The sequence below is a fragment of the Pinus tabuliformis genome, chromosome 5_2 (assembly GCF_031772625.1).
Source record: "Pinus tabuliformis cultivar Carrire ecotype Pingquan chromosome 5_2, CPIR1, whole genome shotgun sequence".
NCBI classification, from domain to species: domain Eukaryota; kingdom Viridiplantae; phylum Streptophyta; class Pinopsida; order Pinales; family Pinaceae; genus Pinus; species Pinus tabuliformis.
Window position 1 is genome coordinate 523,062,952 of NC_142306.1, and position 18,209 is coordinate 523,081,160.

The 18,209-nt window shown below is 36.9% G+C and overlaps 1 protein-coding gene across 1 annotated transcript in view; it reads left to right on the forward strand.

The window, feature by feature from the left end:
* The first annotated feature begins 430 nt into the window (after window positions 1–430).
* LOC149160002 (uncharacterized) overlaps window positions 431–18,209 on the forward strand; it is a 254,342-nt gene continuing 236,563 nt past the window's right edge. The window contains exon 1 of the mRNA XM_089436599.1: window positions 431–1,147. Within this exon, the coding sequence (XP_089292725.1) occupies window positions 1,027–1,147 (121 nt within the window). The 5' untranslated portion in view covers window positions 431–1,026. The remainder of the gene's footprint in view (window positions 1,148–18,209) is intronic.

An 18,209-nucleotide genomic window follows, 5' to 3' on the forward strand; every position in this document is an offset into this window, starting at 1 on the left:
TTTGGATATGGACTTAAATAATGCATATATGAATGCCTCATTTTGTTTTACACATTGATGTTATACTGACAATACAAGATGCCCAATTTTAAATTCAAAGAGTTAGGTGGAAGCTTATATTTAAAAATATTAATATATTATAAAATTCTTCCCATCTTCTCATCTAAGTTTTATAATTTCTCAAATTAAATATTTTAACCGGCCCACAAATTTAATCTACTTTTCTAATGACAATGACAATGACAATTTTGAGGGGCCAAAAATAATTAATGCGCCCAATTAATCAACCTCATAGATTCCTGTCAGCTTTAAAAATTTACTTTACTTATTAAGTAGGGTTAACACGTGCAAGTATGCGATTCCTTTGTCGATTCCCTATGGGGTTAACCATTGAACACATTCCTCTTTCTATCCCTTTAGCGGCTAAGCGTTTAACAAGTCCCTCCTTCATTTCCTTTTGTCTTTGCCAGAGTCACAGAGTTCCACTTTATCATTCCATAAGATCTGAATGGAAAGAACAGTCCCTTGAAGATTCCGATTTTCCTTTAATCAGACAATCTTCATTAATCAGGCAGCAGGCAGGAGAGTTCAAAATGGAAGATTTACGGAGGAAAACCTATGCTTATAAATATTCATACGAAGCGTGTTAGTCCTCTGATTTTTATACACCATGGTGTCCTCATTATCGTGGTAATATTGATATCAATGAAAGCATTCAGATCCAAACACCAACCAAATCAGTGACTTTGTATTGATGATGATACCGCCGCTGGTGTAATATTTGGTGACCTCTCCACCAAAAGGCCACATGTTTACGGCCTTCTCGGAACATCTTCTTTAGGGCCGACGGCGCAGATTCATCACTAGCGGTAACGCAATCTTGGAAGAAATTGGCAGCCAACAAGGGCAATCCAGTTCAAACCCTAACCCGTACCTCGCCAATATATTCTTTGCCCAGTTCCAGAAACCCTTTTTTCCCACCGACGCGGAGCGTCGAACGAAGAAAACGGCAGTAGGGAGGATGTCATGATCATGAGGCCAGCGAGGAATGTATTGGGAATGCTCGTCTACACAATCTGGTGGAGTGGCAGAGGCGGATTCATGAAACCTCTTTCTTTGACTCTGTCATCGCTTCTAATATTGCAAGGTGAGGTTTTCTCTATCGCAGGCATGTGAATAAAAGTATTAAAAAGATAAGTAGAGGGGCAATAGTTTTACATGTGTTTGACATTTTTGTAGATAAAGCATACGAAAAGAAAAATTAAAAACGAAAGAAAAAGGGTAATTGTTCTACTTCTGTTTATAATTTTGTAGACAAAATGCACATTATCTGACAAACCGCTGGAGGCCAATAAATGCATTCGTCATTTGCAAAATAAGCTAATAGAGCTCGAAAGGAAAGCTATGTGCTAAAATTCTCGCTCACTGTTAAACCCTTCTCCGGCAGTTTCGGTATCTATAAAAGCCGGCAAGTTTCCCAGGCTCGAGCCTCCAATGTCCGGGACAAATTTCAGACCATAAGGGTTAGCAAATTTGGTCTAAGTATTGAAGTCACCGTAAATATTTTCAAGAATCAGATCGATATCTCTAGTCTTCTAACGCTGTTAGAAGACGCCGGACTTGCAGTTGTGAATGCTACAGTCACTGCTATAAATTATAGGGTCTTTTATAGGATTCAGTCGAAGTTAATCTTTTCTTGTATTGAAACCCTGAAGCTGCAACGATTGTCTGGAATTCTGTTTTCCAAATACCTTAACGATTATATTTTAACCCTGCAATTGTTTTTTCCAAATACTTTAACGATTCTATTATAACCCTGCGTTTCTTAGATTGTAGCCACTTTGATAGCGTTGTCCTACACGGGATAATTGGCCAACTGATGAATGGCATCATTCCAAAATGTTCAATGACAAAATAATATATAGTTTACTTTTCTTCTGGCTAGCTATTTCTGTTAAATGTATTTGACTTTGCAACAAAGTTCCTTGAGACTAGGTGTAAATTCAAAACAGGCTGGACTCGAAGTTCTATTTAAAAAAGTTAAAACAAAAAGTTTAAGCAGTTTTTCCGACAAACATTTCTGTCACGTGAATGCATGTGGTAATTTTCTTTTCAGTTTTCAGTGTTATCATTTTTGTACAAATGGAACTTCTAAATAGTAATAATGAAAAACAAAAAGATTGGAAGATGACTTGTAGCTTTTAGGTGAGACATTATTTATACGGGATAGTAATTACATTCATTCATACTTGCCAAGGCAGAAATCAAGTCTATATATAAGCATAATTTTAGAATATATATATTTTTTTAAATATGAATATATTCAATATTCACATTTAACCATAACTTAAAATCTAAAACTCTTGAAGTTTAGAGAGATAATGCTATCCTATTATGGGGAAACTAACCATAAAAGCCAAAAATGAGTGGCTTTTAGAATCCATAGTGTTTGAGTTAATAAGGAAAGGAAACTAGACATATATTATAAGAATAAGTTGTTAACAACCTAAATAAGAAACAATGAGAAATAAGGACTTAGACTATGAAATATAAGAAGCTTTAGGATCAAGAAGATAATGAGGTCTCAAGGATAATGGGTTGTTCCTCAACTTTGCATGAGAGTGGAATGGGAAAGTTGTTTGGTGATCACATCTCTAGCCTAGCAAGCCTCTCTTCCATATCCAACATGAGATCACATCTCTAGCCTGGCAGGCCTCCCTTCCATATCCAACATGATATCCCTGTGTTCATCAAGTCTATGCATAAGGTTGACTTGAGTTTGTCTCCTATCCATAATAATCTTTCCAAGCAACAACCTCACATGCCAATACAAGTCCATTGTAAGAAGGTAATGGTTTTGACAACCTCTAGAGTTACCAGTGTCAAGAGCCCAAGAGGCAATGCTTTCCATAACCTCCAAGTCTAATGTGACTTGTATTTCCTACCAAATTTCCACCTCTACAAGTCAAATTTCCTCCTAGATGTCTAGAGGAGTGTTTTCATGTAATATGTGAGCTATGGACTTAACACACAACCTCACTTTGAAGCCTTGCAAAGCACCGTGACCTCCACCTTTATGCCATCATCGAGCTCATTGGTGAATCATGGCTACTAGAGGCAACAAGACTTTATTGGGGCACAGTTGGAGCCAGGTGAGAAGCTACAAGAGCTTATTATGGAAGAATTTAATCATAATGTCATGACAGGTGGATTTCACTGACAATGGGCTCGATGTAAGTCCCACTCCATCTAAAAAACTCATCAAAGGAGAAGGAAAAGGGGGAGGGGATGGAGTGGACGCCCAGAGCCAAACAACCAAACAACTATCAAAATCAATGGTGAATAGAGAAAGCATCAGGAGGAGGCATTAAATGAGCAACAAGAATGAAAATAGGTTACCTAGGAGATGGAGCATGGTGGATCATGCAAGCCTCACTCAAGAGTTCAAACATAAGACATGCCAGGGATCCTTTGCCGCCCTCCTTGGGAGCCAAGGCCCCATTCTTGTGTCGTGATATAGTGGGATGTTCAAAGGATGGAAAATGGGAGGGCTTGTCATTTCATTACCAGTCATCATTATTGTCACATTAACAACCCCATTGGGGCTCTCGTATTCTTGGTGGTGATTTCCTAGCATTCTTACTTTAGGGTTGTGGGGAAAGAAGTCTAGGATGACTGGCTTACCAAAATATGATGATTACATCGTTTATTTGCTAGGTTGTTGGCCAACTTATTAGATGATCCTCTGATATGCAAGGGAATGGAAGATGGAATATGGGGGAGAAGTTGTTTAATGTGAGGTAGAGAGCCTTCCATTCTCAAACTTTTGGCAATCTATAATAAGGAAGATCCCTTGAGAAGTTTGATGATAAAATATATTACAATCTCACTCAATCCAGTGTTGGTGTATTTTAGCTTCTAGCTAAGCCCCAATTATGTATCTGACATGACTGATAACTTATAACTAATTTTTTTCTCTTTTCTTCTAGAAAATTTTGGCATAATACAATACATGTATAAATGCATGTTAAGATGCACTTATTTTGCACATGCATATTCTACATGAATAACCTAATTGAAATTCAAGAAAAAATTTACTTAAAAATGTAAACATTGAAGCAGAAATAATTATAGAATTTAAATACTTATCTTTCTGCTAGTTTCTAATTGGCTGCAGACTTTAATCATTTTACCCAACCATATACCATGTTGTTCTTTTTATCGCAACAAAAAGTCTCCACCGAGATGGGGACTTGGCTCCAGGAATTAACTTGTCCAAATTATGGTACATGCTCAATACCTTCAACCAATCAGGGTAATAAATCGAGCATCCTCTAACTAAAAGGCTCACATCTCCTATCAACCCTTATCTTAGCTAGCTAGGGATGATCTAAAGTCATGTAACTTCCAAGAGTTATGTGCCTTCATACAACCAAGGTACCAAACTAGACAATCACCAACTAGCACATTCACATTACCCATCGGCCCACATGAAAGTGGTGCAGACCCTTCTCTTCACCTAAAGTCCCTTGGGCTATGCCATCACCTTATAGGGAATCTTACTCCACTGGAAAGGAATGTTTTAGACTCCTGTGGCTTCCATCAATTCCACTACCCCCATACTTCTTCTAGGTACACTTACAATATTTCATTACATACTACCTTCAGGCTTCCGTGGTCATCTACCAAAATGGATGAACATGTGTAATCATCATCGTTCACAGTGCCAACATCCTATTTTTATATGCATGCCTTTATTATGCCACTTGGTGCTTCCCAAACCAGTTAATGCGCTTTGGTTGTATGCATGTGCACATTGTATTTTTTATTAAACCATATGTGTCTCCTTTTACCATCCATGTAGTCTAAACCCCCCCTGTTATGAAACCAGCTCAAGAAAAAGATAGAAAAGATAGATCAACGCCTTAGAATTCAGCCTCTTTGAGGGGACAACCTCCTTTACATCACATAAATGAACAATTCTTGGATGATTCAAATGACAAAACCTCCTTTCTATATATAGGAGTCTAAGGAGTCACAATATAACCTAGCCGACCTAACAATAATAATATAAAGCCACAAAAATAACAATAGAGGGATTCTATGGGGTACAGTAATAACAATATGGGGATAATAGGGGCACAACAATATTAATAAGGGATGCAACTACAATAGTAATGGGGGTAGTCACTAGTATTATAAGGACCCAACATGCCCCTCTCCTTCAAAAAAGTGTTGTCCTCGACGCTTGAGTAGTTCTGGATGCTTCTGTATAAAATTCTCATCCTCCCATGTGGAATCTTCAGTGGATAAGTTCTTCCACTTGATAAGATACTCTGAAATTGATCAATTTCGTAGCTGTCAATTTCTTGTTTCTGTGACTACTTCCGGTTCCAATATAATTTTTCCTTCCTCGTCAAGTTCTGGCAATATTGTTTGAACTGGGAGCTTGTCACCTATAACCTTCTTTAAACATAAAAGATGGAAAAATGGGTGCAATTGAGAAGTTGCAGGAAGCTCCAATTTGTATGCCATAGTACCAATCTTTTGCAACACCTTGTACAGACCATAATACTTTGGTGATAATTTATTATCCTTCTTAGCTTGCTTGAGGGACATTTGCTTATATGGTTGTAGCCGCAGGAATACCCAATCACCTACATCAAAACTTCTTTCGCTGCGATGTTGATCTACCTGTTGTTTCATTCTATTCTCTGCCAACACGAGGTTATCCTTTAAGAGCTGGAGGACTTATTGTTGATGTTCGATGTGATGTTCCACTGCTTGAACCTTAGAATTTTCTCTTAAATATGATGTGATGGATGGTGGTTGATATCCATAAAGTGCCATAAATGGGGTCATTTTTGTTGATGTATGGAAGGAAGTGTTATACCACCATTCAGCCAGAGGCAACCATTTGACCCATTGTGTCTATTTATCAGATACAAAGCAACGAAGATATCCTTCCAAACATTTGTTTATTATCTCAGTTTGCCCATCAGATTGAGGATGATAAGATGAGCTATGAGCTAACTAAGTACTAAGACAAAAAAATAATTATGTCCAAAAATTTCCAGTGAAAATGGGATCTTTGTCACTTACAATAATCTTTGGGTTTCCATGTAGCTTTTGAATTATTTCCATAAATGCAGTAGAAACTATATTGGCTTTAAATGGATGTGATAATGCACAAAAGTGTGCATACTTGGTAAGTCTGTCAACTACCACCATGATGACACTCTTTCCATCAGACTTAGGTAAACCTATGATAAAATCCATTGAAACATCCTCCCAAAGTTGGCTTGGAATGGATAAAGGTTGTAATAGACCCAGTGTCTTAATTGTTTCAACTTTATTTTTTTGGCAAACCAAACATTCCGCCACAAATTTTTGAATATCTGATTTAAGGCCATCCCAAAAAAATTCCTTTTTAATCTTGTGGTAAGTTTTTAAAAATCCTGAGTGCCCTCCTAAGGGAGAAGTGTGCAATTCCATAAGAATATTTTGTTTTAGTTGGGAATTCTTACAGAGGTATAAGCGATCTTTGTACCATAAAGAATCATTTTGCCAGCTAAATGTATCAGACGTACTGGAATCTTGTTGTAACTTTTGAATAAGTGCCCACACTTCTTTATCATTCTTCCATTCCTCCCTTGCTTTGTTTATCCAATCTGGTTGGATAATAGAAATGGCGCACAACAATGCTTTCACATCCTCATCCTTTCTTGAGAGTGCATCTGCCACCACATTTTGCTTCCCTTTTTGTAGATGATTTCAAAGTCATAACCCAACATCTTTGTGACCCAATTTTGTTGTGCTTCAGAGGATAATCTTTGTTCTAAAAAGTATTTAAGGCTATCATGATCCGTTTTTACCTTGAAGTGTCTTCCCATTAGGTAGGGTCGCCATTTCTTAAGTGCATGGAGTATTGCCAACATTTGCTTCTCATAAATAGCTTTTTGTAAAAAATTTCCCTTGATTGGAAAACTTTCAAAAGTAATGGGTCTTTCATCTTGCATTAAAATAGCACCAATTCCATTTCCTGAAGCATGACATTCCACAATAAAGGTTTTTGGGAAGTCTAGTGTAGCTAAGACTGGTGCTTGGCACATTGCCTCTTTAAGATGTTCGAACGTCTTTGTTGCTTCTTGAGTCCATGAAAATGCATCCTTCTTCAATAATGTTGTTAGAGGTGCTACTATTCTCCCATAATTCTTAACAAACTTAAGATAATACCCTGTCGACCCGAGAAATCCTCGCAAATGCTTTATGGATGTGGGGATTTTCCATTCCTTAATGGCTTTAATTTTGCTAGGGTCTACCTTAACTCCTTCATGAGATACAATATGACCCAGATATTCCACCTCTTGTACTCCAAAAAAACATTTGGATCTTTTTGCATATAATTGTTTCTCCTCCAATAGTTGTAGCACCCTGTCAACATGTTCAACATGATCCTTCCAAGACTTGTTGTAGATTAGTATATCATCAAAAAAATACTAACACAAATTTTCTAAGGAATGGTTTTAAAATGGAATTCATCAAACCTTGAAATGTTGAAGGTGCAATGGTAAGACAAAAAGGCATGACCAAAAATTCATAATGACCCTCATGAGTTCTAAATGTTGTTTTCAGAATGTCTTCAGTCTTCATTCTGATTTGACCATATCCTGAATGAAGATCCAACTTGGTGAAGTAAATTGATCCATGCAATTCATCCAGTAATTCATCAATGATGGGAACGAGAAACTTATCTTTAATAGTGAGCTTGTTGAGCTCCCTATAATCTAGACACATGTGCCATGATCCATCCTTCTTGTGCACTAATACTACTGTAGCAGAGACTCGGTTGAATTATACCAGCCTCTAGCATTTCTGCAACCATATGTTCAATTTCACTCTTTTGGGCATAGGGATATCTCTATGGCCTGATGTTTGGAGGAACACTTCTGGGAATCAGATGAATAGCATGATCATGATCATGAATAGGTGGGAGGCCATTGGGAGGCTTAAATACCTTGGAATGATTGTCCAAGACTTTTTAGAGATCTCGAGAAATAGATGATTCCGATGTAGAAACATCTAGCGAACATAATTGTGCAATTACACCCCTTTGTTCCTTTTTTAGAAGCTTTGTCATACCATTAGAGCTGATTATATTTCACGGTTTCCCTGCAATACCCCTTAATTCAACCTCCTTTCCTTCCATAGAAAATTTCATGAAAAGTTCTTGAAAATTAAAAGCTATTGTACCCAAGGATTGTAGCCATTGGACTCCTAGTACAACATCAGCACCTCCCATTGGAATGGAAAGCATTGGGCTAGTCAATACATATTCTCCCATTGATAGCTTGATATTATGGCACTTTCCAGAGAAATGTATTGTTCCTGGAATGGAAAGCATTGGGCTAGTCAATACATATTCTCCCATTGATAGCTTGATATTATGGCACTTTCCAGAGAAATGTATTGTTCCTCCATTTGCAACCATCACTTGACACTTTGGTGCTGGATATAAGAAGAAATTCAATTCTTTTGCTACCTTACAATGAATAAAATTGTTGGTACTTCCTGAATCAATCAACACTATTACCTTTTTCTTCTTGATTTGTCCTTCTATCTTGATGGTTTGAGGAGTGGTAATTCCTGCCAATGTATTACAAGATATGGTCGGATTCATTTCTTCTTTATCTAGGCTTTGTTCCTGGAGTATATCCTCTTCTTTTAACCTTTCTTGCTCCATTTCTTCTTCCTCTTCACAATCTATGTAGAATAATTTCTTCTCAATACACTTATGACCTTTAGTGTATTTGCTATCACAACTATAACAAAGCCCTTTTGCTGTTTTTTCTTCCAATTGTTGTGGTGTCAACCTTATAGGTTGTGGAAGACTAGGGGAAACAACACTTCCCTCTTTATAGTTGTGAGTGGTATGCTTCCTAGTTGCCACAATTTTTCTTTCCATTTTTCTTGCTAACCTAAATGCCTTCTCTAATGAATCAGGTTCCCAAAGGTGAACATCATGTTGGATATTATCCTTTAAAGTCTCTATGAACACATCAATCCTATGCTCCTTTGGAATATTTTTTACCCTTATGTTCAATTTTTGGAACTCCTCAATGTGCTCCATTATTGAACCCTTTTGTTTGAGACTTATCAGTTGGCTAAAAAAAGTGTTTCTTTTTGTATCCTCATAATGTGCTATCAATTCTTCCGTAAAAATTTCCCAAGTGATAAATTGTTTACGAGAGCAAAGCCATTGATACCATACAAACTGATTTAGTTCCAAATATAAAGTTGCAATACGTATCTTTTGTGTGTTTTGTACATTATTGAGATCGAAAAATTGCTCCATCTGTAATATCCATGTTGCGGGATCCTTGCCATGAAACTTCCTCATATTGATTTTTGGAATATGGTGGGTCTTCAATCCCACATTAGAGTATAAGAAATCATGATTAACATTTCTTTTTTTCGCATCATGAGTTTCCTTTACTACCTTTTCACCATTAGTAAGAATTTCTTGTAAAAAACTTGTCAAATATGTCTTCAAATCTGCCATGTATGTCTTCAAATCTGTCTTCAAACCTGCCATGTCTCTCTTCAAATTTGTCTTCAAATATATCTTCAAATCATCCATCTTAGCTTCCATGCCCTTTATCTTATATTCCACGCCATTTATCTTAGCTTCTATTAGCTTTTGTGAGAGTGACATTTGTTGCACTTGTTCTTGTAATTTTGATATATCATGTAGCATTTCTTCCTCTTCTTCATGAGTCATGCTAGAACTTTCAGGTTGCTTACTAGGTGTTAGCATTTTCTTTCCTTAGGGCATCAGTTACCGATAGTAATGCTCTACTATGCCCTTTGAATTCCTTCAAAATAAATTTTCAAACCAATCTTAAGCAAAAATTTAAAAGAATCTACACACCTTTTTTCACTTTGTAGGAGCTCGATATTGCCTCTGATGTATCTCTGTACTTTCGGATCATCTAGTTCTGAAATTGTGACCTACAATAGCCCTCTATGTCCTCTTTCCAATGCCACCAGTCTGATCCAAATTGGATTCTCCAAGGAAGAGTTATGTGAAATCTTCCACAGTGACCTGATTATAGACTAGTTCAGTAGAGCGAACTTGTACGATGTGCCACGAGTCATTCTTTCGACCTTTGGCTCTAAAAAATATATACGCGAAACTATAGTTTGTCATATTTCTGTACCCTCTGATGAAATTTCAATATGATGCTCAGAGAGAAAGTTATGATGATTTTCCCCAGGTCACCTGTTTGGAATGTAATTCAGGAGTCTGCAAAAAGACCAACTTCCTCAGATCATATCTCCACAAATATAGCGCGAAAATCTCTGAAATTTGGACCCGAGGTTCAGAGCAATTTCTTCTCAAATGGGTTTTCTTTTTTAGCTTCTGAAACATCGCAGAAAAAAAGTTATAGCGAAAATTTCATGATGACCTATTTGGAGTAGCGAAACCCTAGAATCCAAAGCTCTGATACCAAATGTTATGAAACCAGCTCAAGAAAAGATAGAAAAGATAGATCAACACCTTAGAATTCAGCCTCTTTGAGGGGCCAACCTCCTTTACATCACATAAATGAACAATTCTTGGATGATTCAAATGACAAAACCTCCTTTCTATATATAGGAGTCTAATGAGTCACAATATAATCCAGCCAACCTAACAATAATAATATAAAGCCACAAAATAACAATAGAGGGATTCTATGGGGCACAGTAATAACAATATGGGGATAATAGGGGCACAACAATATTAATAAGGGATGCAACTACAATAGTAATGGGGTAATCACTAGTATTATAGGGACCCAACACCCCCATACTCTTTACTTCTTTTCAATTTGTACCTGTTATATTTTTTCTAACATGCATGTGTTATAATAATTAGATTTCCAAGCCCGTTAGCCTCAAAACACATATGCAATTATCAACATGTATAGTGAGGTATATTAGCTCGAAAACATGATCAAACATGTATATGGGAATAATGGCCCTTCAAAACATAGAAATACAGATGAACATGGGCATAACAACCCTTGAAAAATGTCATATTCTCACCAAACTAGTTTGTATGTTTCGACATACTAGCCTAATTCCACATATAAATGTTATTTACATTCTAGTGATCGGGCATAGGAATTACATTCCCCTCCCCCTTATTTAAGCATTATCCTCAGTCCATATATATATATATATATATATATATATATATATATATAGAGAGAGAGAGAGAGAGAGAGAGAGAGAGAGAGAGAGAAAATCTAAAAATATGAGGGTATCATTACATCCAAATTCTCCCATGTAGTGTCTTTATTACTAAAATCGATCAATTGCACCTTTACTAAGGTCACGACTTGATTCTAGACCACCTTGAATTTCTTTCCAAAATCCACACTAGTTGGAGCTAAAACAATTGCTTGAGTTCCACTAGAATCATGTCTTAATCAATCACATGGTTAGCATCACTAACATATGTTTTTAAGTAATGAAATATGAAAAACATTATGAATTTTGATTTTGGAAATACAATCCTTTATGCCACCAGATCAATCCTCTCTATGATTTCAAATGGTCCATGGTATCTAGCTACCAATTTTGCACAATTTCCCAACCTCAAGGAAATTTTCCTTTTCTTCACTCTTCTGAAGACATGGTCGCTAATTTTAAATTCTTTGTTCAACCTATTCTTATATGCATTACTTTTCTGTTTATCCTAGGAAGCCTTCTAATTTTGTTTAATTTTTGTTACTTTCTATTCTATTTCCAAGATAAAATATGGACCAAAAATGGCCCTATCTACGATACTATCCCAACTCACTACTGTCTTTTATTTATTTCCATGAAAGGATTCAAGTGGGTTCATCTCCAAAGATGTTTGGTACCCATTATTATAAGAAAAATCAACCAGGTGCAAATATTCTACCCATTTTGATGGTTTTTCCATGACATACATCCTTAGCATGTCTTCAACGACTTGATTAACTCTTTTTGGTTGGCCATCTAGATCTATATGGTATGTTATGCAAAAATTTATATCAATAAAAAATACATTAAATAAACATGTCCAAAAATTGGATGTAAACTTGGGATCTCTATCTGAAATAAATTCCTTGGGCACACCAAGCATCCTAGAAATTTTCCTCATGTAAATATCAGTAACATTAGCTACCTTATGTTTTGGCCTCATCGAAATGGAGTGGGATGCCTCTTGTGTTTATTTAATTGCAATTAACTTGAACACCTTGCAAGCTTATCCACCACCACCATGATGGAATCCTGTTGCTTCACTATTATAGGTAGATTTGTAATGAAATCAATGGAAACAATTTCCCATTTCCACTAAGGAATGGATATTGGTTGTAGAAAATGTGTTAGGTTCCTAAGCTTAGTTTTAGACTTTCTTCACTCCAAACACCCATCTATTTAATCAACCACTTCTTTCTTCATGTGAAGCCGAAATTTATGCTTCTTGATTGTTGAGTTTTCCTTTTAATTCTCTAGGTTCCCAACATAAGGCACTCTATGCACTTCACTCAACACTAATTTTTTAATCCTTCCATAATTTGACACACAAATCCTACCTTCATACAATATGTCTACATTTTCTTTTGTTTCATAATCCTTCTACTTGTGCTACACTTTACCTTGTCGTAAGATGCTTTTATTTTCATGTATCACAGTTATAAATTTCCAACTTCTAAAATTATGATTTTTAAATCATCTTTACATGCTCTTATTTGTCTATCATTTAAATTTGGTTTTCCAAACAAATTCGTTTACCCATTATGGCTATTTATTAACTCAAATATCTTTCCTATAAGGTAATTCATCCACATTTTCAAGGGATGTATAATGGTTGTCAGCTACAAATCATAAATGTCATAATTCTTTTCATGCTCCTTAAGCTTCCTCGATTCATAACATATCACATGCACATTATGCATGAGAAATCCTCCAAGTCCTTCTTTACATGCATTTGTGCACACACGAAAGTCTTCATCTAGGTCATATATATTTAATATAGATGCACTTGTTAAAAACCTCATTAAATGATGGAAGACCTCTTCACATTTATGAAACTAGTTGAATTTTGCAAGGACATAATGGGATAGGTTGTCCTAGAGAACTGCTCAAGAAGTATTCTATAATAGATTTTTAAACCCATTAAATACCTTAACTCTCACATTTTTTGGTGTTTACCACTCTTTAATTCCTTTAATATTTTATGGCTCTACTGCTACCCCTTATGAGATAATATGACCCAAATAACAATTTTTTCTCTGATAAAATGAGCACTTAGTTAGCTTGGAATATAACTAATTCTATGCAAGTACTTGTACCACCATCCTTAAATTTTCTTCATGCTCTTCATCATGTTTCGAATACATGAAGATATCATCCAAAAACACAATAACAAACTTATTTAAATAATTCTGGAAGATACCATTCATGAGGCACATGAAAACATTTGGTACATTAGATAGCCTGAATGGAACACTATGAACTCATAATGTCCATATTGTGTTTGAAATATTGTCTTAATACCTCTTCCTCAATCCTCACCTGATGATACCCTAAACTTAAATCAATTTTGGAAAATACTTTAGCTCCCCTGAGCTAGTAAAAAAATAATCTATTGTGGGACACATTCTTCTCTATGACCACGTTTAGTCAATGAAAGTCAATGTACAAACTCATTGTACCATCCTCATTTTTAATAAAATACTGGGGTACCCTAGAGTGATACACTTGGTCATATGTACATTTTCGTTAACAACTTCTCTAGTTGCATTTGTAATTTTCTTAGTTATGGTATGCTCATTTAGCATTTTGTTTTGGACACTCATGTAGCTCTAGATACAAATTATATAGAGAATTCAATGTCTCTTTGAGGTGGTAACCCTAGAATTTTGGAAAACACATCTTTAAACTCCTTAAGTATTGGATGGTCCTCAAGACTTGGTCCCTGATCCTCGGCCATCTCCTACATATTTTCTGCATAAATTTAGCACCGTTTTCTAAAATTCTTCTTCACTTTCATACACAATATTTCAATAATAGAAATTTCCCTTAGTATTTCCTCCACTTTCCTTCCCTTCTTCATCAAGTAAACGAAATGTTTTAATGTAACATTCTAGTGTTGTATGATGTTTTTCCAGCTAATCCATGCCAATTAGGCAATCACATGATGCCAATGGATTTTTTTTAATATGCATTTGTATCTAACTCAATCATATTGATGGGACATTTCCTTACCATTTCATTTATTCTTCTTTTAGCTCTTGTAGCTAAATGAACTAACCAAGCCCAATGATGCTCTGTTTTCTTCAAGTTATATTTTTGATGAGACACGGGATCAAGATAACAATGATTATCTCCGTAATCAATTATAATAACAATGGGATGATTATTTTACTTATCTACCACCTTGACCATGTGTGCATGATTCTCAACATTCCTGTTATCAAATGTTGTATAAATTATGGGCATTCTTCTATCCACTTCCTCCATTGTATCATCTCCTTGGATGTGATGTATAATACTCACTTTTCCTTTGTTGTGTGGGCAGTCTCTATACCTATTCTCTCAATCATAACCCGAACAACTAATGGGATCAAATCTTCATTTCTTTCTCAATGAATCATCCCACTTTGTTTCATTATGAGCTAGTTCTGTTCATTGGTTTTCATGAGAATAATTTTTTGAAGATGAGGGTTTGAACCCCTTCTTCCTTTGTTCCATATTTCTTCCTTTCTTTTCATCCTAAGTCATTTCATAATATGGCTCATTTATTCCTTATTGATAGAGGTCTCTACCTTCCTCATAGTTTCATCAAAAGTATTTGGTTTGTCATATTTAATTTTGTCACCATATAATGGTGTTAATCCACTCACATATATTTGTAATTTAGATTTTCCATCTTTAATAAATTCCACACACCTCAACAACTCAGTGAATTTATGGCCATATTCCTCCATTGTCATCTTCCCTAATGTGAGTCCAAAAAACGCATGCATTTTTCTCTCCTAGTAATGTTAAAATAAGTACTTCCTTTGGGAATATTTATAAAATTTCCTCCATGAAATCTTATTCTCATCTAAATGTTTTACTTATTTGAGCTTCCCTCACCATAAATTTTATTTCACCTATGATGAGCCCCAATTTTGGTACAATTTGGGCTCATTTTGGCCTATTCTACTTGCTCAAACCATTCATATTTTATTGCTTATGCATGCATTTCTTAGTTTGTTCATGTTGTTTGTAGGAAGAAGGGTAGGCACTCTATCTACGTGACTAATGCATTATGATTCCAGGTTTTGGCATTAAAAGGGAGCAAAAGACAACGAAAAAGGAGACAAGGAGACAACGAGGTGGCACTGCTGGTTTTTAGGAGAGGATGTCCACGGTCTTGGGGACATTCCTCGTGATTCCCACCAAGAACTCCAAGCTCCAATCCATCTCCCCTCCGAGCTTAGAAGCAGCCAGCTGTTCTACAGGAACAACAGTTACAACTGTTCTACAGGAACAGCACTTATGACTGTCCTACAGGATCAGCAGTTAAACTCTAGTTGGACAGCCGAGCTCCTAAAATCAAGGACACTTGTTGGATCACTGTTTTGCATAAGTATAGAGGCCGTAGCCTTTGATAGGTTGTTGAAACTTTCGCATTACTATTGTAATTTTGGAGCACAGCTCGGTGTTAGTTCTTGTTGTAAGCCAGTTTTGGCATAACATCAGATTATGAATAAAGAAGGCAGATTTTGATCTAGCTCTGAGTTTTCTTAAGGAGACTATAGCTCTCAGGCTAGGGACCAACCTGAGAGCCATAGATCCCCTCTGCTGTAGTGTTGTTTGCATTTCGTTTCAGCACTCTGAGTTTTCATTTTCACATGCAATTTGAATTACAGGTTGTTGAATTAGTCTTTTTCATGAGCATAGATAGGACTAGTTTATGGTTGAATTGCTTTCGGTTGTTTAGTTAGATTAGCAGGTTGATAATACATTGGAGCTCCAGCAAAAAAGGTTGAGGAAGTCTCCACTGCCATCTCCGTTTGGAGATTGGAGTGCAGCCTATACCAGCCACAAAAACACGCAGTTCTTCACTTCATACATGCTGCAACATAGTCTCGTTATGATAGATCTTTCCACATGATTCACACCTGCACACACGCCTTCATCACAGCTTCATGGACATTCTCCTTCGCGTTTTGGATTGCTGTTCATTGAATTTATACACACAGGTAGTTTAGGTTGATGCATTTTCAGTTTGGAGACAGTCATAAGCATTTGTTTCACTTACACTACTCTCTCTCATTCCAGTACCTCATTCTCCATCTTGATCACGCATGCAAATACATCGTTGACCCCTGCTCCGCTCTGTTATCTCCCAAAGTCTTTCACTCCTCACATAGCTTCATTCTCTAGCCCTTTCGTTGACCTAGTCCTCTATCTTCCAACCTACTCCCTACACTCACTCCCTATCCTATTCTTCCACTTCTGAGCCATCACCAGCCTTACTCCTACCTTACACATCTCCCCCTACCATTCCATCACTTCAAACACTCACGGTAGGTCATCCTGTAGCAATTTGTAGACATCCTGTAGAAATCTCTGCGTATCCTGTAGGATCCCCTGCAGACATCCTGTAGGAGGCCACTCACTCGGTTGCTGAGCATCTGAATGCGAGGAACCTCTGTGGATGGATGCTAAGGATCCCTAGGGACCTCTCCTAGCCTCCCCAACCTGTCCCACGCTTTCCTTCCTTCTCCATCCCATCCGCACAACCAAACCCTAGTTAGCACAAAATCACAATCATTCCATCCACTTAAGGGAAAAATACAAAAACATGTCTTTTACGATGCAAGTAGCTTAGATCCATGCATTTCCACTTATTAGAGGTAACAGCAACATTGGTAGAGGTTTCATTCACATTCTTTGCATTATAGAGGTTAGACTAGTTAAATTAGGGTTTCCTAGGTTTACATGCTTTGATTTGCTTTCAGTCCATTTTGTCAAGTAGAGTAGTTTTCCTTTGAGAATAGCTTTCGTCCATCAATTAGCAAGCTTCTTCTGAGAGCCTATAGAAGTTGGCTTGAGCCCTAGCGGACTTGTGCCAGCTGACCAAGTGACAGCTGCGACAAGAGCTAGTACTTGTGCATATAGCACCGTCGCTTCCAAGTTTGTACGAACTACCGGGTTGATAAAATGAGAGACAGGAAGCCCCAGGAGTTGTAGCATTATTGCTACAATACTGGAGCTCACCATCTTTTTAGCGCCGTTGCCGGGGAAGCGTCAGAGTATTAGTAATTGTTGCTCTTCTTCTACTTTCGTACTCTTACTTCTGCTCAGTAGTTTATTTCATTTCCATTCTGCAAAAGTAGCTTAGTATTTCTTGCTTTCCTAGCTTAGTATTTCCTGCTTTCATAGATTAGCATTTCCTGCTTTCCTAGATTAATATTTCCTGCTTTCCTAGAATTAGCTTTCCAATTCCGCAAATTTCATTTGAGCAATATAGTTAGTGTAGATCACTCTGTTTCAGTTTTGCAGGTACCAAAGAAAAAGCAAAAGCACAAAAAAAAAAAAAAAAGTCCTTTCCATTTCATGCCTCGTAGGAACCGAGATAGATTAGGCAAATTCCTACCAAACACCCCCACCACATCACTGAGTCACCCTTCTCTCTTCTTTGGTGACAGTGACCCAGAGGAACCTATAGGTGAACATCCTCAGATATACCAAGACCCTATAGAAGAAGAAGAGTTAGAGACCACTCCATCTGAAGCCATGGCTGATAATAGAAGAGAAGATGAGAGAATAGAACGAGCTTTCCCCATCCAAGAGACCAATGGAGAGATGAAAATGAAGAACATTAGCCCCTCTGCCTTGCCTCACTTCCATGGACTGACCACTGAGGATCCTGATACCTTCTTGTTTGAGTTTGCTGTCCTTTGTAGAACCTATGACTATACTGAAGATGAGCAAAAGCTGAAGCTTTTCCCTTCAACCCTTAAGGATGCAGCACTACGCTGGTTCATGGGACTACCTAGGAATAGCATCGCTACTTGGGATCAAATGCAGCAAGCCTTCAATACCAAGTATAGGGATTACTGTAGGTCTAAGGAAACCAAGGGAGAGATCTTTCGGATGACCATGGGGAATGATGAGTCCTTAGAGGATTA